At 43.4% G+C, this 22,571-nt stretch overlaps 2 protein-coding genes and 1 pseudogene across 10 annotated transcripts in view; all 3 read left to right on the top strand.

Moving 5' to 3' along the window:
• Positions 1–22,571, top strand: part of LOC135205071 (histone deacetylase 6-like) — a 167,190-nt gene that overhangs the window by 63,807 nt on the left and 80,812 nt on the right. The window lies entirely within an intron of this gene.
• LOC135204972 (histone deacetylase 6-like) overlaps positions 5,201–22,571 on the top strand; it is a 23,405-nt gene continuing 6,034 nt past the window's right edge. Inside the window, 12 exon segments of the mRNA XM_064235203.1 lie at positions 5,201–5,281; positions 5,821–5,986; positions 5,988–6,005; positions 6,198–6,355; positions 6,546–6,604; positions 6,607–6,740; positions 7,176–7,305; positions 7,880–8,137; positions 9,011–10,072; positions 10,474–10,646; positions 11,308–11,496; positions 12,068–12,089. Coding sequence (XP_064091273.1) covers positions 5,906–5,986; positions 5,988–6,005; positions 6,198–6,355; positions 6,546–6,604; positions 6,607–6,740; positions 7,176–7,305; positions 7,880–8,137; positions 9,011–10,072; positions 10,474–10,646; positions 11,308–11,496; positions 12,068–12,089 — 2,284 coding nt within the window. The 5' untranslated portion in view covers positions 5,201–5,281; positions 5,821–5,905.
• The window catches only part of LOC135204973 (histone deacetylase 6-like), a 19,686-nt pseudogene continuing 6,034 nt past the window's right edge, over positions 8,920–22,571 (top strand).

Below are 22,571 nucleotides of genomic sequence, written 5' to 3'. Positions count from 1 at the left end.
CTGTTTATGTATTGATTTGTCAATTGATCTGTTTTCTAACAACTGGTCTCCTCTTTAAGCATTTCCTACTATGTTCTGTAATTTCTTTCAAATGAACACCACATTCTTTGGAAGTTTAAATTTCAGTTCGATGGCCCCTGCAGGACTGTTCCGCATGAATAGGGTTCATCTCCTGAATCGTAATAATAGTAATAATTAATTGACTGTATACCATTTTCAGTATCACTTTTTAAAATGTCCCATTGAACACCACATCTCTTCATGAGGTTCATTTCTTGATTTTCTTACTCTACAACACTGAACAGTCTCCTCATGAACCTAGTGCTGGTCTTTGGCTCCAAGAACTTCATTTCTCATTCCACTTGAATTGTGCTGCAGGCTTTGCAACCCCAGCAAAATTAAAACCAGAAATATTGTGTTGGAATATGGATATGTGTGTACAGCTGGATATGTGTGAGAGCTCTTAATACCTGTATGTATATGACATGTAATAGGCACAAAGTGAATATAAATCCTTGTTCACTGTACGTACCTGTAATTACCTTGCATATGTTGGAAAACCATTTCAGAAAAACTTGTAGTACTTTATACTGTACCTACTCCATGAGTTTTAGTGAAAGCTTTGAGATATATATTTCATTATAAGTTCTCAGACGGCAAAATCATAATTGCAATTTGGAAAGAGACCAATTTAAGACATGTGACTAAGAACTAGAAGTTTGTTATTACCGTACTGTATCTTATCATGATACAGTAATCTGTTTGACATTTTGATTCACATGCATTGTTGTCACCTGCAGCATACAGGAATCAATACTCAACCTGATATACGCACAACGACCTTATTGGAAGTGCTTCCAGTACCAGAGTTCTTTTCTGTCAACGAGGAAGTCGCCATTTCGAAGCACGTGCCATCTGTTACCTACCGTGGAAATGAGTCCATCTCAGTCACTTATCCAACAAGAAGCATTTATCCTTTTCATTCCGCCATCAAGCTTGAGGAGATTGCGATTCGGCTCAAGACGCTCAAAGGAAAGGGTAAGTAATAGCAATCCCAGTCTGATCTTGATTTGCAAAGCTTGCTTTTCCCTAATAAAATCCACAGAAGAAAACAGTTGAAGAGAAAAAAAACATAACAAACAAACACACACACACACACACACACACAGAAGCTGAAGAAAAGATTAACTGTAAAGATTGTTTTTATTAAATTGTAGGTTTTTACTTACACTAGTCATCGTCTGGTAATTTTTTGAGTACCGTATATACTCGCATATTATGCGACTTTTGAAACCTAATTTTGAAGCTAATTTTAAAGGGTCGCATCATACACGCGGTATAAAATTAGCGTACAGTCTATGCTTTCCCAAATCGGCAGATCGCGATAGTTACTACCGGAGGAAAACAGTAGATCTTTTAAAAAGTTATGTTTTACCTGTACTTCACTATATCCAATAATATTGTATGCATTCTCATATTACTATTTTATTTTAAAATACAAAAGAGCGATCGTGCGCCATTTGCATTATTTTGGTTTATACAACATGTTTAGCTGTTCTAGACTAACCATCTATAATTTCCAAATCAGTTAAGCACAACACCGAAGGATTTTTTACTTACTTTTTGTTTTACTCAGTAAAAGAAAACATTTGTTACTTGAACTATTATTTTCCTTTTAGGATACGTAGGTAAGTGAAAATTTATTAAAGTAAAAAAAATTGCATAAAATTAATAAACTAAAATCCGTCCAAAGTCGCTCTCAGTGTCCGTATCATCAAATACTGCTCTGAATTCTTGCCATCAAGGCAGCATCATATTCGTCATCTTCCAGATCTTTGATCATTTCATCCTCATCTCCTGCATCTTCGTATAGGACATCGTCAATTCATATGGAATGTATAGTCTTGTCACCATGGCGAGCTCTCTGGCGTGGCTTTTAAAGATCTGCCCTTATGCTAATTTTACAAAAACAACAACTGCCCGTGTGTGACCAACGCCATCTTGAATTGGCGTTGGTGTGACAGACCTTTGAATGTCCTTGAGACAAACCCCGAGGCTATAATTATAAGATTATAAGGGTTTTTCCTTCCCAGGTACTTTAATCTCCTTCCTATTCGGCCTCTCCTCTCTCTCCTCTCTCTCTCTCTCTCTCTCTCTCTCTCTCTCTCTCTCTCTCTCTCTCTCTCTCTCTCTCTCTCTCTCTCCTAAATCTTACAGCTGTCCGAGCGAGAGCTTTTTTTATGGGACAACATAGGCCCGCATTTCGCATTTTCCATACCTATTTATTTCATATACGATTGCCCTTTCTCGGCTGTGAAGTGATGTCTATCTATGGCTGTGAGATGACCAGAAATAACTTGTAAGTCGGTGTCAAGTCACTCCACTCTTCAGTCAGGCCAAAACTTTGCCATATTGCATTCAAGCAATATTCAGTCATTGTTTCCTATCTATTATGGATTTAAACGCACGTAGAACTGGTTGAAATATTCGCAACAGCACCAAAATGAGATGCCCTGTTGATAGAATATCTGACTCCGTTTCTTGTCATTGCATAAAAAAACTTTATCAATCGTGAACCTACGTAATTTATTTAGAATTCTGCGCAACGGAAAAGATAATATTTGATATCTGTAATGGAGAAATGGTTTTATCTCTGTTGTTGTTATAAAATTTGGCAGATATGCGATCAAACACGTGGGTGGACCAAAACAGCCCAGCCAGAGAGCTCCGCTCATTTTGCAAATACTATTGTTTGCGTGCTAGGCTTACCCGATTCATTTAGGTGTGCGCTACTCAAATAATCGCATTTTTTCTTACTAATCCCAAGAGTTGACCATGGAAAATCCCAAGATTAACCAAAAATCCCAAGATAATAAAATAATGACATATGCCAAGCTTTGGAGTCCTAAATATTTACTCTGTCTATCAGGAAGATACTGATAAATTGAATTGACGGTATCTTTCCTGAGAGAGAGAGAGAGAGAGAGAGAGAGGAGAGAGAGAGAGAGAGAGAGAGTATTCATGTAATCAGTAAAATACACTAATAATAAAAAACAAAAACTACGTACTGTATGCAAAGCACACACATCATCGTTAGCTTCCCGTGTGTTAGTGTAACGTTCATTCTAAGAAATTCACAGAGTAGTATAACTAACTCCTGATTGGCGGTTGGTAGCCATGGAGATCTGTTATCCAATGACTGCCCTCTGCTTCTGTTCTATTTATAGACATATGCCGTGGATGACACTAGGTTTGAACGTTACCATGTTCGTGATTTTCTGACTGCTGACGGCAAAAATTACTCGATAATTTTCTTTATATAATTATTTCTTCGTGAAAATAATAATATAATATGATCATTTTAACTTTAATGTATTAGTGGTATGAAAAATACCAGTGTGCCGTAGCGATGCGTCATCAATATAGTGGTATGAAAATACCGCATGTTGTAGCGATACGTAATCACAAAGTACAAATCCTTTTCCTGGACCATCCTCAAAATTTTACGACCTTCAACTGCAAGATCGATATGGTGAAATATATTATATAGTCATACTTATTGTTGAAATTCACAAGTTGAACTGCAAAACATTAGATTTTGATTGTTATGTACATATATTTTTTGTGTTTTACGGAATGGTTTTGTTTTTTGAAAATAATAGCTATTAGTGAACATATGATATTAATTGTCCCACTATATATAGGTGATCTTAATTATCTCACATTCATGTAACAGTATTATATTAATATTTATTTAAATAAACAGTAATTAATAAATAACAATAATGAAAAACATAAAGGGAAAAATTTTTTTCTGCAGTAGTGATGTTTGTTTGATTATGCATCTGACTCACATTTCCGAATTGAAAAATTCCAAAAACCGAAACATCGGAATGTGTGTGTACTACACTTTTTTTAAACACGCACACAATGTCTAAACACATTTACTGATACCGTTGGTGAAAGACTCAAATTACAGTATTTATTTCTGAGAGAGAGAGAGAGAGAGAGAGAGAGAGAGAGAGAGAGAGAGAAAATGATTTAGGACTCCAAGGCGTGTTATTTTTACAATTATTTTATTATCTTGGTATTCTTTTTTAATCTTGAGATCTTCTATTAAAATTCTCGAGATTAGTAAGAAAATTACCGTAACTTCACTAGCAGCACCACACATCTGAACGACTCGGCCATTAGCACGCTAAACCACCAACCATTAGAACTGACCTCGGAAAAGGAACTCGTATGATACATGAGATACATGACAAAACCACTGTTTATTGGTGAAAATTTTGGGGTCGCATGATATGCGAGATCGCACGTTACTCGAGTACATACGGTATTTAAAGTACAAAAATTATTTATATTTTTTAAGTATATTTGCTAGATATGTGGAATGTTTTTTTTTTTTTTTTTATAGAATTACATAATAGTACTGTAGCATATTGCAATGCTGTATCTTCTGTTCAGTTCAGAAAAATGACATAATTTTAAGAGCATTTGGGGAGATGATGGTGAAAATGTGTAATACTGTATGTATAAAAATAATGAAGCTTGTAAATGTAAATGTTTTGTACTATAATGCTGATGTTTGTACTCTAATATTGCTCAATGTTTTTCCTGTTGACAGAGAACATTCAACCACTTGCCCGGCCATAAACTTTGCCTTGTCTATGATGAAGAAATGAGCAAGCACAAGAATACATTAGAGAAGTGAGTGTGTTAGTCCTGTTTGGGTTTTATATTTCTGATTTGCTCCTTAATCCCCAACCAAACAAATCTTTTTATTAAATATTTAATGTAGTAGAATGGATACTCATTGCATGTATGTAAAGATCAAATATTGAGTTAGACTCATTTGCTAAAAGTATTAAAAAGGAAAAAGAAATAAGCAGGTAAATTAAGAAGCATTTACAAAATAACGGAAGACCATGTTGAAATTATGTAAGTTGACCAGCTGGTATTGCTGGTATTGAGAAGTTAAGAGGTTTTTATTGGCTTAGTAGGAAAAATTACTCAATAACAGTGGTAATAACAGTCTATTGCTTTTCTTGTGTTCATGAATGATTAAAAAGACTTAAAATAACATATTCAAAATTTTTTAAATAAACTTATGTTCAAAATTTTAAGCATCAACATTTTGATGGACTGATTTTAAATAATCTGTATTCTTATAGCCATCTTTTATCACCTGCAGGGAGCACCAGAGAGGCCGGAGAGGACGGAAAGAATCTGGAGGTTCCTGAATGAATTTGGTGTAACTGAGAGATCGCTGGTTTTGGAGGTCTGTACTCACTTAAATACTAACTTGCTCAGTTGCCTTTTCAGACTCTTTAAGTTACTGGCAGTTCAATTCTGTGAGATTTAAACTCACCAGGACAAATGTGGAAAGAAATTTTGTGGTAATTTGGCTCTATTGTCCGTGCAATCTGTGAATATCATTTGAAGTTTTCCAAAATTGTCAAACCACTACAATGTCCTAAGTCAGGGTCCTAATATTTTCACAACGTTGTTATCGACTTTGCCCATTTCTGTCTTTGATTAGATCTATTGTATAATTTATTAATTGTAAGAAATCATCATACAGTAATATAGTACTCTTTTCATCTAGTTTTGTCCTTGCTTACAAATTTTGGTTTGCTTTCTTATATCTTTAAATATTTATATCTTTGAAGATGAATTAATAGGAAAATCAGTTTCACATTATGTTTAGTCCCTTAGTTATAAGAAGTTTTGGAACTTCACTTAAAAGTAACAATGACTAATGAAGTTGTTTTTGATATAAATATTTCATGCTAACTCAGTATAATCTTGTTTCTCCAGTCTCGAAGGGCCACTAGGGAAGAAATAGAAGCTGTGCATACCAGAGATCACGTAGACCTCATGTTCAGTCTGAACACTCTGTCTAATGAGAAACATTAGGAACTTACAGGAGACTTACAAGTCGGTGTATCTCCACCCCTCTAGTAATGATGCGGCCTTGATGTCATTCAGGCAGTTTGCTGCAGGTATGTTTTGGAGTAATTTGTAATGATTTATGTTTTCTTGAAGTTATTGCTGTACGTAGTATTGTGTTCCACAGAAAATTCCGCAAATAGGCAAAGCCACCATGAATCCAGAACAGCAAATAGGCAGGGGTCAAGCTGGAAACGAGTTTAAGACGTTTATAAATAATATACATTTACTTTTGACCCTTTAAGGTTGTGGATAGTGTCTGCAGTGGAGAAAGCCAGTCAGGAATTGGGGTTATTCGCCCACCGGGTCACCATGCTGAAATGGACCACCCTCACGGATTCTGCCTCTATAATAATGTTGCTGTTGCAACCAAATATGCTGCTCAAAAGTATGGATATCAAAGGTTAGTATTTGTACATCTTTTTCTTGTACACTTACTTGTTATTTATTTACTTACTCACATGATGCAATACAGACAAATACTACCCTGCTTTTGTAGTTGGGGTTAATAGGATTTTCAATTTTTTTACATTTTAAAGATATCTCTTTCTTATATTAAGTCTTGCTACAATTTTTTTTTTAAATTACTACAGAATCTTGGTCCTTGATTGGGATGTTCATCATGGTAATGGAATTCAGCACGCATTCGAGTCGACCCTTCTGTGCTGTATGTGTCCATACACCGCTACGATGATGGCCTGTTCTTCCCATCTTCGGAGGATGCAAACTATGACCAAGTAGGCGTTGGAAAAGGAGAAGGTTTCAACGTCAATATTCCTTGGAATAAGGTAAATGTTGACTGTTAGTTGTTTATATAGGTTTTTCTTTTGGCAATTGCACCAGACTAGGTGTCTGCTATGTTAAAAGTTGAACAAGAATTCTCTCTCTCTATATTCAGTAGGGTTGCGTAAGATGTTGAGCACATTATATAATACTCATTGTGTTTGAAGATTTTTCCCAACTACTATAGACTACAGGATGTGTTCTGAGCAGATAGGCTGGGTCAGGCTCTGATGTTCAACTTGTGTGTATTTTTTGACATGATTTTATTCACTGCAATGGACTGATATGAATGTAACCTTACAGCAACAATAGGAGCATTTATATGGATGTTCTTGATATCTGTTTCTGTAAACCAGCTAAGTACCTCTTGATGCAATTGTTTCTGTCAAACATAAAGTCAGTTGAATGTTGCGACGGTTGATTTATTCTTGCCTTTGCAGAGTGGCATGGGAGATGCTGAATACATGTCTGCAATGCTGCAGGTTGTAATGCCCATTGCATACCAGTTTGATCCACAGCTGGTTATAGTGTCAGCAGGATTTGATGCCGCAAGAGGGGATCCCCTTGGAGGTAATGTCTGTTATGCATTTTTTCAGCCCAAGGAACTTCACTGAGTATTTTTCCAGAAGCTTTTCATTTCTAAATATTGCAGGAATTGATAAAGTTGGATCTCATTTGATGCATTTCAAATTTTAATTACACTACTGTATGGTACGATAATATATGCTACATAGAGATTACTTGCTTAAGAAGTAATCTGTATGTAACAGATGCTCACTGGTTCATCGACAAAGTGTGTTCATACTTTTATGTCAATGTATTTCTTGGAAGTACTATTGGGTGCTGAGAATATTGGTGGACACATTAGTTGAATTGAATGTTATGTCATAGGTCAAGTGGATCATCAGTTAAATAGGTGATGTATTGATTTGGTCATAATTCAGTAGAACATATTCTTAAAAAATCAGTCACAGTTTGAGTAGGTCTTGTGACAAGTTAAAAGGTCCGAAAGTTGAATAAGTCATATGTTGGGTAGATAATCAAGTAGGGTATATCGTTAGTTGAAGATGGTCAAATCATTCATAAGAAATCACGTCGAGCATTTCAGTAGTACAAAGCAATACCATAGTAATATTTTCATCAGGTTGCCGGGTTACTCCCGAGTGCTATGGCCACATGACACATCTACTGACCTCCTTAGCCGGCGGCCGCATCATCCTTGCCTTAGAAGGTGGTTATAATCTCAACGTCATCAGTTACTGTATGACCATGTGTGCGAAAGCTCTTCTTGGAGACCCAATGCCAGCTTTGGATAAAGCTCTGTGCCAAATAAGAGAGCCGTGGAGACCATTCCAGCGTCATCCAGGTGCACTCAAAATATTGGTCTTCCTTATGTTTTCAGGTGTGTATGTAGAGTGTGTACTGTGAATGATATTTGATCAGAAGACATTATTGTTATATTCAGAAGATAAACACTAGTCATATAGAACAAGCCCACCAAAGGGGCCATGATTTGAAACTCAAGCTACCTTAGAATTTGGCATTCATTTGAAAGAAGAGAAGTTGGTAGGAGATGAAGAAAGAAGAGATCAGTTATTTGAAAAAAAAAATAAAAAGAGATAAAAAAAATCACTAAATAAATAGATAAAAACATAAGTCAATTTTTGAAATACAAGGAGAATTTTTCTATATTGTCAGTATAATTTCTGTTACTTTCTCTCTCTCCCTCTTAAGATAATTTTTTTATAATTTAATAGGTTGCTCTGCCAGTAGAAGATGTATTATCTCAGGGATTTGGCGGAATGCCCCAAGCGTCGAATCTGGAATGTCGGGCTCAGAGGTGTCCTCGTGCAATCCATCGCCGGTATCCACACCGTCAGTCTCTCCAATATATGTTTCTGCTCCTTCCTCCCCAGATAAAATTTGGAAAGAAAAACAGTTGGTAAACAGCTTTAAAGAAAGATCGTCTATGTCTTGCGAAGCTGAATTTTGCTCGGATCGCGTCAACTCACCTACCGAAGAACCTCAGGAATCATTGCAAAGCAGTGGGTATTCAGACAGTCTAGGCAGCTCTCTCTCTGTATACCACGCCAGTTCCCACGCCCGAGAAGATTTCACCAGCGAAAACAAAGGGCCTGTCACCGAAAGGACAGTGATACGTCCGGTAAGCTACAGACTCCTGTCATGAGAGGGAAAACTAAGAAGGGGAATTCATCTACTCCAAACCGCCTTCAGAAACCAAGGAAAAAGCAGAGTGATGTGTTAATGGTTGCAGCTTCAAGCATTGCCCACGAGAAGAAATACACTTCCGTTGTGTTTGGTGAAAGTTGCAGGGCAGGTTGTAAAAGTGAAACACTTCAAAATATCAGGACTCATTTACAGGAATTCCAGCTTCTTGAAACTTGCAATATTATACCTTCTAGAGAAGCGAGAAAGGAAGAATTTTCTTTTCTTTTCAACGATGGCATTGGTGAAGAACGTATGTCTGAAGAAGAAAAGGACCGTGTATTGACATCTGTTGGAAATGCTGTCGATATGATCTCCGAAGTAGTCTTTTATAGGTGCCAGAATGGCATTGTCCTCGTGCCATGTGGTAATGCTGATACAGGAACCTTTAGTTTGTGTGATATTGCTTCTTTTAGTGCAAAACATACTATTGATAACTTGAATGTCCAGCGTGTAATGATCGTAGACTTAGACTGTAGTACAAATCGAGATTGCCATGCTTTTTGTGGTGATAAGAGAATTCTGACTTTTTGCCTTAGGTTACACGGTAATCAACAGTGTCAGAGTAGCGGAAAGGAGAGTACAAAAGGCTGTGAATCTTGTGATCGTAACATTAAATTGAACTTGGGTTGCCAGAATTTCCATATGGAAAATTATTATACTCTATTTCACCAGCTCATTTTGCCAGTCGCTTATGAATTCGCTCCCGAAGTCATTGTAGTCGTCAGCAACTACGAAGCTGCAGCTCATTGCGCAAATGTCTTTCCAATAGTTTATGCTCATTTGGTAGGGCAGTTGATGGCTTTAGCAAATGGTCGGATTGTAGCATTAAGTGGGACCAGCCAGCATGAAGCAGTAACTAAGGAATGCATTTCTGCTGTCTTTTCTGCCCTCCAAGACATCCCTTGTAGCTCTGCCCCAAAGGTAATGGAAAGCGCATCGCCATTAGCCAAAGCAGAAGTTCTAGAGGTCATCAGTGCTAAAAGGAATGATTGGAAAACATTGCAGTGCCATGCCCAGACTTCATGTGCCTTGTCATACAGTCGGAAACCAGACGATTCTACGCAAGAATGTTGTGGACGTGACTCTGTCAGTGACTTTAAGAGATATGGTAAGTACGCATTGTATAGAAAATTCTCATGTTGCTCTTTTTGTGGTTACTGTTACTGACAGCACTGACACTCAGGCCTCATGTTTGCCCATTGGTGTACATAGCAGTCCCCACTGTGTCACTGCTTCTTGGTACATATCTCAATTCAGTCGTGGGACTTTAGTACCTAGTGCATGTACACTCACTTATATGTTGTCATTTCAACATCTGGGCCTATCTACAGGTTATGTGGGTAGAGACTTCAGGAATACTTGAAAAGTTTGCCTTAGGCCTGAAAAATTCAAATAAAAGACTGATCGTACAGTTCTCTTTATGGTACATATAGCTGTAATTATGTAACAAACAAATATTGATATGCACTTGTTAATATCTATCCCTTATCTCCCTCTGGAAATGACCAGCCAAGAGTTCTGCGGATGAGGCTGAGCTTCCTTTGTGCCTTGTGTATGACGAGTCCATGCTGGAACACTTCAGCTACGAAGACAGGACACATCCGGAATGTCCAGACCGGATCAGGTGCATATACCAGCGCTTGCAGGAATTCAGAATTGTTGAACGTTGCCTCCGTGTCAAGGTGAATAGCGCTTAGATTTTGATCACGTGCATCAAAACCATTTTGTTTTATTGCTTCAATTTTAGCCAGAACTATGGTAATATCAATCTGATGCTGGTCCTCATCTTTTCAACTTAACTATGAATTTCATGATGCTAAATGTTTTTGTCGTACAGTAATATACTGATCATTAAAACTTGCAAAAGCACTAACATTGCTTCTCATTCATCGTTGAATCTGCAGCCCTTCCCGCTATCTCTTGGACCGTCCTAATGGTCTTTGTTTTACTGCTGATCCTTCAAACTTGTATCAAAATCTCTTGGCACCTCCAAATACATCTGCAGTTCTTTCAACGGGATAATGAGATTATTTTATATTGTAAAAATTCATATGTTGCCACAAGAAAAACTTATAGGGTTGGTTTCTTGAAAATCATTGCTCTAGTCTTAAATTCATGCTTCCTGCCATTGACATTCAAGATCAAATGCAGAGAAATATACCTCATTTTAGAAATGCATTTGAGGTACTTCATGTATACACCATGAAGGTATAATATTAGTACTGTATAATTTAATCGTTTACAGCTTTTTAACATGCATTTTATCCAGTAAAACTGAAATGACTGAGCTACAAAGATATGTATGTTTACAGTGGTCAATTTTGAAACTTTCTTGACTTGTAGGCAAGGCCAGCATTTGTCAGAGAACTGGAGGAATTGACCACAGCCCATAAAGACACCTGCGGTTTGATGTCCAGTTTAGTGTCGAAGAAGCCAAGTGATCTTCAAAATTTGCAGGAAAATTATGAGTCGGTTTTCTTTCATCGCCAAACACACAATGCTGCTTTGATGGCGGCTGGATCTGTTAATGCTGTAAGTGAATTTATGTTTATGTTTTGGTGTAATTCATTTAAATTCCTGTCAGACTTGTGAACTGGTATGTTCTGAAACTGATTTATCTTCATTATTATTTGTTACATAGGATCCACTTGTCATGTGCACACAATATGCTTTTTATTTCAGCCCAAAAATCCTCTTAAGTTTCCTCTTAAGTTTTAAAATCTTGTTTCTGTGAGTTTGAGTCACATAGAAAGGAAATCTATGCAGAAATTCTTACTCCACCTGGTGGGATTTGCACCCACACAAAAGTTGGGTTTTGAGTAGTGTGGCCATCTCATTCCAACGTGGCTTGCACAGATATGAATCCCACCTGGAAAGGTAAGAAGAACCTATGCATAAAATTCCTATTTGGATTCAACACTTACGGAAGTAAGAATACTATTTAAAAAAGGTAAGGAAACTGAGAAGTAAAGAGATCTTTCTAGTATGATATAGAATATCTTAGTTACTAATTCTGCCATTCTCAAGTTAATATTTAATCGTCCAGTGGTATTAAGCAGCTAAACATACACTTTAGCGGTCCTTTCTGTTCTTTTACTCTCAGGTCGTGGATAGCGTTCTAAAAGGTGAGAGTCGTCGTGCATTGGCTGTGATACGACCCCCTGGTCACCATGCTGAGAGGAATGAACCGTGCGGCTTCGCTTCTTCAATAATGTTGCCGTTGGGGCAAAATATGCTATCAATGAATATGGTTTGAAAAGGTATATACAATATATAGTAGTTATCAGACATTGCTGTAAACAGTAATCACAGAAAAAGTCTTGGCGCTCATTGCTAATTAAGTTGTTTGACTATGCCATTAGGCCATATTTCTAGACTCATAGAGCCTTCCTGAAGGACTGTCTCTCAAGTTAAAAGTAAATATTGGATCAAGGCATTGTCAGAGAAGTTTGACAGCTCTCTATAAAGGATGTTTCTACTGGGCCAACCTGTCTAGTCTAGAAATGACCCAGATATCTGGGTAGAATACTTTAAAGCAATAAAAAAAAGTAAAATAAAAACTCCTTCGATGTCAGTTATCCATTCCACTTGATATCAATGTAAATGTCTGCTTTTTGACAGGATATTAATTCTAGACTGGGACGTGCATCATGGCAATGGCATCCAACACATGTTCGAGTCAGATCCTCGTGTACTCTACCATTTCAATTCACCGTTACGACAATGGCAGATTTTTCCCATGCAGCACGGACGCCAATTATAACCGTGTCGGCATCAAGAAAGGCAAGGGCTTCAACATCAACATACCCTGGAACAAGGTAAATGTTTATTGCTCTTTTCATTGGCTTATTTTGTAGACAGTAGTAGTAGTAGTAGTAGTAGTACAGTATTATATTGGGATCATCACCCAGTTATGTACAGACATTCCCCGGGTTACGATGGGGTTCCGTTCTTGAGACGCGTCGTAAGCCGAAAATTGTTGTAAGCCGGAACATCGTCAAAAATCCAACTAAGAAAACCTTACTTTTAATGCTTTGGGTGCATTCAAAACTATGTAAACTGCATTCTTTTTGCATTTTTCATCAAAAAACTTTAAATATTTTATTATTTTGCATTTTTGCTGTCATATTTCATCTGCCAGATCAGCGTTTGTAGGCATCGTAACTCTGGAGCATGTGTCGTAACCTTGGAACATGCGTCGTAACCCTGGAAATAATTTCTGATGAATATAATTGAAAAGCGTCCTTCAACCTCGGAACGTCGTAAGCCGAGACCGTCGTAACCCGGGGACTGCCTGTATTGTTCTATAGCCGTTTAAAAAAGAGATTCTAAAATGTTGTGACCCTAAGATGTAATGATTCATGACCAGTGTATGGTGTGAAATCACATAATGAGACAGGAATTGGCTAAGAAAATAATTTGACATTGTTCCGATACGTAATACAAACCATCGGTCCTTTAACAATAGGAAGTAGCTAGCGGCAGCTGGAACGGTCGTAAGCTTCGAACAAGGGGAGAACGGTAGTTAACTGCTTGTCCGATCGTCGCGCGCCGCGCGACTGGGAGGTAAACAAACCACTTTTGCTTTCGGCCGTGTGAGGATAGGACGTGCTCGTCATCGCTCTGCCCGCTTTGTCGTTTGCTTTGAGTATCAGCCCTCTTTTTCCTTGTGTGTTTGAGAGTGTATGCTTGTAAGACTTTACTATTTCTTTATCATATTAATAATGAGTGATCAAGAAATGGAGATTTCGCCGCGCCCCCCAGTCGCCCGTAGTAGAGTGTGTCCCGGTGGGCTGGAGGGGCGTAAATGCGGCGGATTCAGATCATTTGTGGATGTGGATCCACACGAGGTTTGTACTCGGTGTCGGGGGCGAGAATGCTCCCGCACCGAGCCATGTGTAACATGTATGAATTGGTCCGAGGCGCAGTGGGTGCTGTACGAGGGCAGGAAGAGACTTAGGCCGCCAAAGAAGTCATCGGAAAGTCCAGTGACTCCTTTGGTAACGGACACTTCGTCTTCTTTCCTGCCCCCCGGCCAGCCCCCACGTTTCACGCCTTCCCCTGCGGGGGGGGTTAGCGGAGTCCTTCTCCTCTCTCGATCCGTCGAGTGTGGAGGAGGGCGCCCGCTACCGGACGTCCAGTTGTATTCGGGGTCTTCCGTTCGCTGGGTGGGGGGGTTTTTCTTCTCCCCCCAGGCGCGAGGAACCCTTTCGGGACTAACCCGACTGTTGCTTCCGCAGGTGTGCCATCAGCGAAGGACGACCTGGGACAGGTGTGGGAGTCGCTGGGACTGCAGGGAGTGCCTAGTATACAGGGGTTGATTCAGCGGTTGGCGGGGTCGGCAGTGGTCACCTCATGGGTACGGTAACCACTACCACTACCTACCACAATATCTACACACTTATGGATATGCCACCGCACTTGGTGTATACACCACATGTAATGTCGGTGACACCCACCGGCTGCAATTCACAAACCGATTACTGCCGTACCAAAGAGGACGGTGCCACCGCCACCTGGGTTCTTTGTATTGCCGACCCCGGACTGCCGCTGCCCCAAGAGTACCCCCCTGGACCTGCCGCCAGTGCCGAGAATGACGGTAGCTGCCGACAGGACGCCTGGCTCTCCTGCGGTACCGCCGTGCCTGCCCTACCTGTTGCTGTCCCTGCTGCTCCTTCCCTTTCAGATAATGTGCTATGCTGTTCCTGCTGTTCCTGCTGTTCCTGGACCTGTTCCTGTTGTTCCTGCGTTCCTGCTGTTCCTGGACCTGTTCCTCGTTGTTCCTGCTGTTGGTGGTGCTGTCACAGTCTCAGGTCTTTCCGGACAGGTGCAGTCGGGCCCTGTTGCTTCGGCAACTGCCCCGGCTCCCTCCTGGATGGAAGACCTGACGTCTGTTTCTGCGGAGCCTGGCGAAGAAGAAGAGGAAGAAGAGGAAGGTGTCGTCGTCGTCTTCGTCGTCTTCTTCGTCGTCTGCTGCCTCCTCTTCCCCTTCGACTTCTAAGGCTAAACAGCCGAAGAAGAAGAAGGCTGCCTCCTCCCCCCTAAGAAGACTCCTTCGAGATCTTCTAAGGGCCCGGCTCGCTCAGGCGAGTCGGGGAGCTCTTCTGCTGGTCCTCCTGTTCCTTCGGGAACGGGGCCCGTCTCTTCCTCTGCAAAGAAGAAGACGACGGGGACCAGAGGTGTACCAGCCTGGCTGGTACGTCCTCACCTGGTGTTAGCGGTCTGCCGCTATAAACCAGGTTCCGTCTCGGCTGCTTCTCGTTCGCGAGAAGTACCGAGTGGACGCTCTTCCACGGGAGACCGTCCAACCAATTCAAAGTCTTGACGTTCCGAGCTTGCTCGCCGTCAAGACAGCGGCGCGGAGCAGAAGACTGGCGAGAGTCGTGCGCACGACTCTCGCCAGGCCAGTGGACGCTCTCGCAGCGATCAACTGGCTGCTCGGGTTGACGTGACGGTCGCTGACCAGCCACGGGTTGAGGCGAGGAAGGGGTCCCCGCGGCCGTCGGTACCAGCGGCTCGACGCGCCGAGAGGACGCTGGCCGGTCTCGCCGCGACAGAGAGCCTAGCAGGTCACCTGACCGCCGCTCCCATAGGGACCGGGCGGAGACGGTGACCAGCAACAGCTCGCCTGACGCTAGAGATCAGTCTCGACGTTCTCAGCCGAGCCTCTCGCCCCAGGGGCGAGCGGCAAGGCTAGGCCTGCTGCTCGATCGCCACCACCGCGGGTTGACGATCAGCAGCAGCCCTCCACGCACGCTGGTCTGCCAGCGAGCGAGGGGGGAGCGTCAGGTCTGCCTCTCCCGTACCTTCAACCTCCTCGGGCTATACCGGGAGGAGCGAGGTACCGAGGAGTGATCACGAGAGGTGCGCCGCTCGTGACCCCGCTATGACGCCGTATGGCTCAGGCACGGTTTTAGGACCGACCAGAACATACGCGCAAGTAGTTGGAGGCGACCGTCAGGGGTCTGCCGCTGTTCCTCCTTCTGAAGGAGGAGTATCGCGGGAGTAACTCCCGAGATACAGAGGAACTTTGCAGAGGTCATTAAGCTGATTCGTCAGCATAATGACCTTGCGGAAGGATCGCCGCTACCACCGGCAGAGCCCACGTCCCGGCTCGAATCATTTGGGGTCCCAAGAGGGAACCCAAATGATGGTGGGGTTACCGCGATCAGAGCTTGCAGACTCAGTCCTGGATCAAGTTGAGAATCGTCTCCAGGACGGGAGGATTCGCTGAAATCCGGACGGTCTTCTAAGCTGCTTCCTCCCCCTCTACAGCGTCAGAGGCGATTCTACGTGCCTTCGGAAGACCCGATACTGCCTAAACAGGTTAACCCGGAGTTAGCGAGGCTGACTCCAGGTGTGTCCCTGCAGCAGCTCCTGTCGGAGAACCTCTGGTTCTCGCAGCAGGAGGCACTTGCCCTGGAATCTACCGCTATGGCAGCATTCCAGGCAGTCTCTTGGCTGGATTTGTGGTCCCTCACAATATCCAAAGTAGCGGCCGGCTCTGGGAGTTCTGCTCTCGAAGACGACGCTTCTTTCAGGAGACTGTGCCAGTCTGGAGGAAGAGCGATCTCTTACCTCGCCCATCAGACTGCTAACCTGTGGGCCAACTTGGTTCTCCGACGTAGGGACGCAGTCCTTACCCGAGTGACCAAGGGGGCCGGGCGTGAGGCGGCACTCGGGCTTCGCAATGGACCCATTAGGAGTTCCCCAGCTCTCTTTCCCGGAGAGATGGTGGACGCTGCGGTGGAAAGGCGGCGCACTGATGACAGTGACCGCTTAGTTCACCAGGCAGTCTCGAAGGTTACTGGGCAATCTCGAGCGACTGCGGCCAAGCCAAAGAGCTTGGCTAGCGCTTCCACGGCGGCGAAGACGGTTGCACCGTCCAAGCCCCGTGCGAAGACTCCTGCTGTTTCGACTTCTGCTAGAGGAGGCCGTAATCAGCCCTCCTCCCAACCCTCCTCCTTTCCCCGAGGAGGTGGTGGGAAGAAGTCGAAACGAGGAGGGAAACGCTAGGGACGGCGTTCCCCCTCACCTGCTGCCGGAAGTGGGGGGGTGCCTGGCGAGCCATTGGGCGACTTGGCAGTGCTACGGCGCCGAGAACTGGATAGTAGACGTCCTTCGGGAGGGATATCTACTACCCTTCGAGTCTCGGCCCCCCCTCATCTCCAAAACCGGTCCATCTACAGACCTATGTCCGGGGATCAGCAAAGGACAACGCTCTTCGACAGGAAGATCAAGGACCATGCTGGCGAAACGAGCTGTAGAAATCGTGGAGGACCAGTCACCGGGCTTTTTACAGCCGCCTCTTCCTAGTGGAGAAGGCATCGGGGGCTGGCGTCCGGTGATAGACCTCTCTCCCCTGAACCCTTCGTTCGCACGACGCGGTTCACGATGGAGTCGGCACGCTCGGTGCTCGACTCGATCAGGGGGAACAATTTCATGCTTTCAGTGGACTTGAAGGACGCGTATTTTCAAATACCCATCCATCAGTCCTCCAGAAAGTACCTCCGCTTCATCTTCGACGGGACGGTGTACCAATTCAGGGCACTTTGTTTCGGTCTCTCAACCGCCCCACAGGTGTTCACGCGAGTGTTCACTCTGGTGTCAGCTTGGGCCCATTCGCACGGGATACGTCTTCTGAGGTATCTCGACGATTGGCTAGTCCTGGCGAGCTCCCGCTCGCAGTTGCTACGGACAGAGATCGACTCCTCAAGTTTTGTCGCGATCTGGGATCGTGATAAACTACGAGAAGTCCGATCTCGAACCAAGCAGAAGATGAAGTACCTGGGTATGCTGATAGACACGGTAGCAGGCAGGTCTTTCCCGCAGACTTGCGTATCAGCAAATTCAGGGAGGCAGCCGGCCGGTTCCTGTCTCGGCAGGAACAGGCAGCACAGCAATGGCAAGTCGTGATCGGCCATCTGTCGTCACTCGAGAAGTTAGTCCCTCACGGGCGTCTTCACCTGCGGTCTCTCCAGTGAGGCTAAGGGAGAGTTGGTCTCAGGCCAAGGATCCTCCTTACTTTCCGTGGCTCTCACGGACAAGGTGAGGCAGGACCTAGCCTGGTGGCTCGACGACAAGAACCTCTTAAGAGGAGTGCCCATACGCACTCCCCCCCCGGAGATGCTTCTGTTCTCAGACGCATCGACCGAGGGATGGGGCGCACACCTGGAGGAGTTGCTGACTGCAGGTGTGTGGGACCATCACGAAAAGCACCTTCACATCAATGTCCTGGAACTCAAGGCGGCGTTTCAACGCTCTCCGAGAGTTTCAGGACCGCTTGGTGGGACACTCGGTGGTGTTGATGTGCGACAACACCACAGTAGTGGCATATGTCAACAAGCAGGGGGGGCTAGTGTCTCTTCCGCTCCATCAGTTGACGGTGCAGGTGCACGAGTGGGCCACGGCTCACTCGATAGAGCTGTCAGCACGCTACATTCCAGGCAAGAGGAATGTAGTAGCGGACAAGCTCAGCCGTCGGGATCAGGTGATAGGGACCGAATGGTCTCTACACCAAGACGTGGCGGAAAAGGCTCTTCAATGCCTGTGGGGGCGACCGGTCGTAGACCTGTTCGCCACCCGGCACAACAGAAAACAACTTCAGGTTTTCTTTTCAGCCGTGCGGACCATGGGCAGCTGCAGAGGACGCTCTCCAACACCCCTGGGACAACCTCTTCGCCTACGCCTTTCCTCCCTTCTGTCTGATTCGGAAAGTGATCAGTCGAGCGCCTGGTTCACTCCCAATCTCAGAATGATCCTGGTGGCTCCCAAACGGCACCTCAAGCCGTTTGGTATCCGGACCTGCTGGCTCTTCTTGCGGACGCACCGAGAGAGCTACCCAGTTGGCACAACCTTCTAGCCCAGCCACACGTAGAACGGTACCATCAAGCAGTCCAGTCCCTTCAAACTTCACGCTGGCTGTTATCCACCATCTCTTGCGAACGAGAGGCTTTTCTCGTAGCGCAGCAACAGAGATGGCTGGACACGTCCGACAGTCCTCTGCAGCTGTGTACCAGGGGAAGTGGGCCGTCTTCTGTGGTTGGTGTCGTAGACAGGGTCTGTCTCCTCTCAGAGCCACTCTTCAGCAGGTAGCGGATTTCCTCGTGTTTCTTCGCCGAGAGAAGCTCCTCTCAGTACCCACAGTTTTAAAGGATATAGAGCCGCCCTGGCTCTCGTCCTAAACTGAGGGGACTGGACATCTCGAATTCGTTCGAGATATCCTTGCTAATGAGGAGCTTCGAAAGGTCTTGCCCACCCAGGGAACTCAGGCCCCCTGCGTGGGATGTGACTCTCGTCCTTAGGAGTTTGACTCGAAGACCCTTCGAGGCCACTCCGAGAGTCGTCAGACAGGGATCTGACCCTCAAGACCCTCTTCTTGCTGGCCCTGGCATCGGCGAAGAGAGTAGGGGAACTACATGGTCTTTCTTATGATGTTAAACACACCAGAGGCTGGGGATCTGTGACGCTCGATTTCGTCCCGAACTTCGTAGCCAAGACTCAGAATCCGTCGATCCCTGACGACAGGTTCGAGTCTTTCACGATCCCCTCCCTTCTGGACTTCACCGATAATGATGCGGATGAGATGCTGCTTTGTCCTGTGAGGGCGCTACGGCGCTATCTGAAGAGAACTCGACACCTCTTAGGCTGAGTGTCGACGCCTCTTCGTTAGCACTGGGGTTACCAAGAAAGAAGTTTCCAAGAACACGCTTTCTTTCTGGCTGCGTGAGGTGATCAGGAGAGCGTACGAGGGGCTGATGGTAGCGACGACATCCGTACGCTCCGACCGAGAGCCCACGAAGTCAGAGGTATCGGACCGTCCTTAGCGTTCCGTAAGAACTTCTCCGTGGCGCAGGTCCTGAAGGCAGGTGTCTGGGCCAACCAGACCACCTTCACGTCCTTCTTTACCTTAGGGATATTGCCCACAAGTCCTTGGATACTTTTTCCTTGGGACTGTGGTGGCTGCTCAACACGTTGTGTAAGCTTACCCAGCACCCGAGCAGGCAGAACAGCATCGATTCCTGGTATGACTGGGAGAATGAATGTGCGAATGAGAGAGTGACTGCTTCTCTTCACCATCTTTCTCTACCTCTACCTCTACCTGTGGGCAGAGGGATACGGTCGTTACCACGCTGGAAGGGAGTCAGATGCAGGTAAGCTATTCAACCGAGCTCCATCCTATCTCTTAACTAGAGATAGGAGTGTATATCCACCACTTTCTCCAACAAGGGGGAGAAAGTGGATGCCTACATGAGACAAACCCATTACTTTATATTTGCTCATGTACAGGAAAAAGTTCTTACAATGCTGGTACGAAGAGATACGCTTGCCTCTCTCTTAGTACTCGGCCCAGAGGTCTGACCATTGATCCTGCGGTGCACACCCCGATCAATCGGACAGAGGCTTGGATCCCCTCCCTCGCTCTTACGACCAGGGAGGCATTCCAGGGATGGAAGAACACCAGTCTGTTCATCAAAAGACTCAGATTCCTCCCACCAAGAAGTGAGTCTTCCTATTGTTAAAGGACCGATGGTTTGTATTACGTATCGGAACAAATGACAATTTGTCGAAAATTGCATTTTCCTAACTATACAAAACCTGAGGTCCTTTACAATATAGTCCCTCCTCATGCCACCCCTCACTCTGCGTATTTTGCATGGGCCAAAAGCAAAAGTGATTTGTTTACCTCCCAGTCGCGCGGCGCGCGACGATCGGACAAGCAGTTAACTACCGTTCTCCCCTTGTTCGAAGCTTACGACCGTTCCAGCTGCCGCTAGCTACTTCCTATTGTTAAAGGACCTCAGGTTTGTATAGTTAGGAAAAATGCAATTTTTCGACAAATTGTCATTTTGGAATATGAGATGGTTGGACATGTGATAAACCTATAGGAATGCCCTAGAAAAGTTGGAATAAGTGTATAAATTAAAATTTATACCTGATGTGAGTCCATGCCGTAGGTGCTTAGGACAGATAAGGGGGTTATTCTTAATCACTAATTTAAGCAGGTCAACTGAGTTGATGAGTTGATAGTCTTAACTCTCGTAAGGTTGGCCTGAAGAATGAAGAATGTGTTCAAGTTTGAAAGGGAATAGCTGATCTAAATAGAACTGAATGCAGATAGAAAGGTAACTAGCAGATTTATATTAACTCTGTGCTACAGATGTAGAAATGCAGTATGGAGAGAATGTAGGTTCTTCATGCAAGCCTTAAGTCTAAAGTATTTGGACTGTTGTTTAATTGTGCACTACTCCTTAACAATAATGATGTCTTTGAAGTTACTATTTTGTACAAAAAGTTTTATAGTAAGTTAGAGAGTAAATGGGAAAATTAATGTAAGATTTTTAGTAAGTTAGAAAGTAAATGGGAAAAACTAAGTAAGTTTTTTCTCCAATAAGTATTCATTGTCTCTGTGTCTTGCTTAATTTATTAACATGTTTGGAGTGAGTGATACAAAAGCTTTTGGAAAAGCCATGCAATATCATTTCATGTTGATGGATGGAGTTCACAGATAATAAAAATGAATGGTGATAACAAAAGAGAAGCTTTTGGGACTGTTGAATTGGAAAATGTGTTTATCAGTAAGCTATTGTAGAATCACCTAAATATATTCAATGATCTGATATCTGTAGTGTAGCTCTCTGACAAATTATTTTTTTATTTCATATTTTATATTTTAATATTTTCAAACTATAAGAATTATGCAATACTTTCAGGGGAGCATGAGTGACGGCGATTACATAGCAAGCTGTGACTCAAATTGTGTTACCAGTGGCCTTCGAGTTTAACCGCAGTTGGTTCTAGTATCGGCAGGATTTGATGCTGCTATCGGTGATCCTCTTGGAGGTAAGTTATTATCTTTACGCTGTCAGCTTCCCAATTGTTGCATGCACCAGACTGCTTAGAGGTTTATTGCAAATTGCAGTAATGCTGGGTGTTATATGAGGAAGGGCTCATAACCATATGCTCAGCTTTAATCTCTAGCCAGGCTTGGGCTAGTAAAATTCCATGATCTGTTATCCATCCAGGTTCTAGGTATTAGTACCGGGCTTTTTTCTTCTGCATCATCTTCTTTCTGGCCAGTATCTTATCTCTGGGAGAAATATAAACATGAGCACCTTAGTTATTGACCTGCTTGCAAAGGAGTTACTATTGATTTTGGATATCATCATAAGTTCTGTTGATATATCTCTGCTTTAGTTGCAGTGTAAATGCTATGGATTATGTAGTAGATATCTATTACTGATTACTGAGGAGTAGACAAGTAGTTAGGTTGGTTTTCTTAGGCATAAAAGGGAAGGATATTGATGATGTAAAGGAGATATAATCACCTGTTATAGATTAAAAGGAATTTCTTAACATCTTGTGGGTGCACGATTAATTGCAAAAACAGTGGTTCTAGGAAAATTACCAATCTCCCAGTATTTGCTGGTTATCTGTGAAGTAAGAATAACTTACTGAATAAGAAAAACCATGAGAAGATGATGTTTTTAAGTCAGGTGTTCCTGACCTAGCATTAGTAACTTGTTAGTTTAAAGATTAGAAGCATATACTTTTTATTTTCTGATGTAAGGGAAGGATTACTAATGTCTTCTGTCCCAAGTTCTCTT

Source organism: Macrobrachium nipponense, chromosome 48, assembly GCF_015104395.2.
Source record: "Macrobrachium nipponense isolate FS-2020 chromosome 48, ASM1510439v2, whole genome shotgun sequence".
NCBI lineage: Eukaryota > Metazoa > Arthropoda > Malacostraca > Decapoda > Palaemonidae > Macrobrachium > Macrobrachium nipponense.
This window is presented reverse-complemented; position numbering and strand designations above follow the sequence as displayed.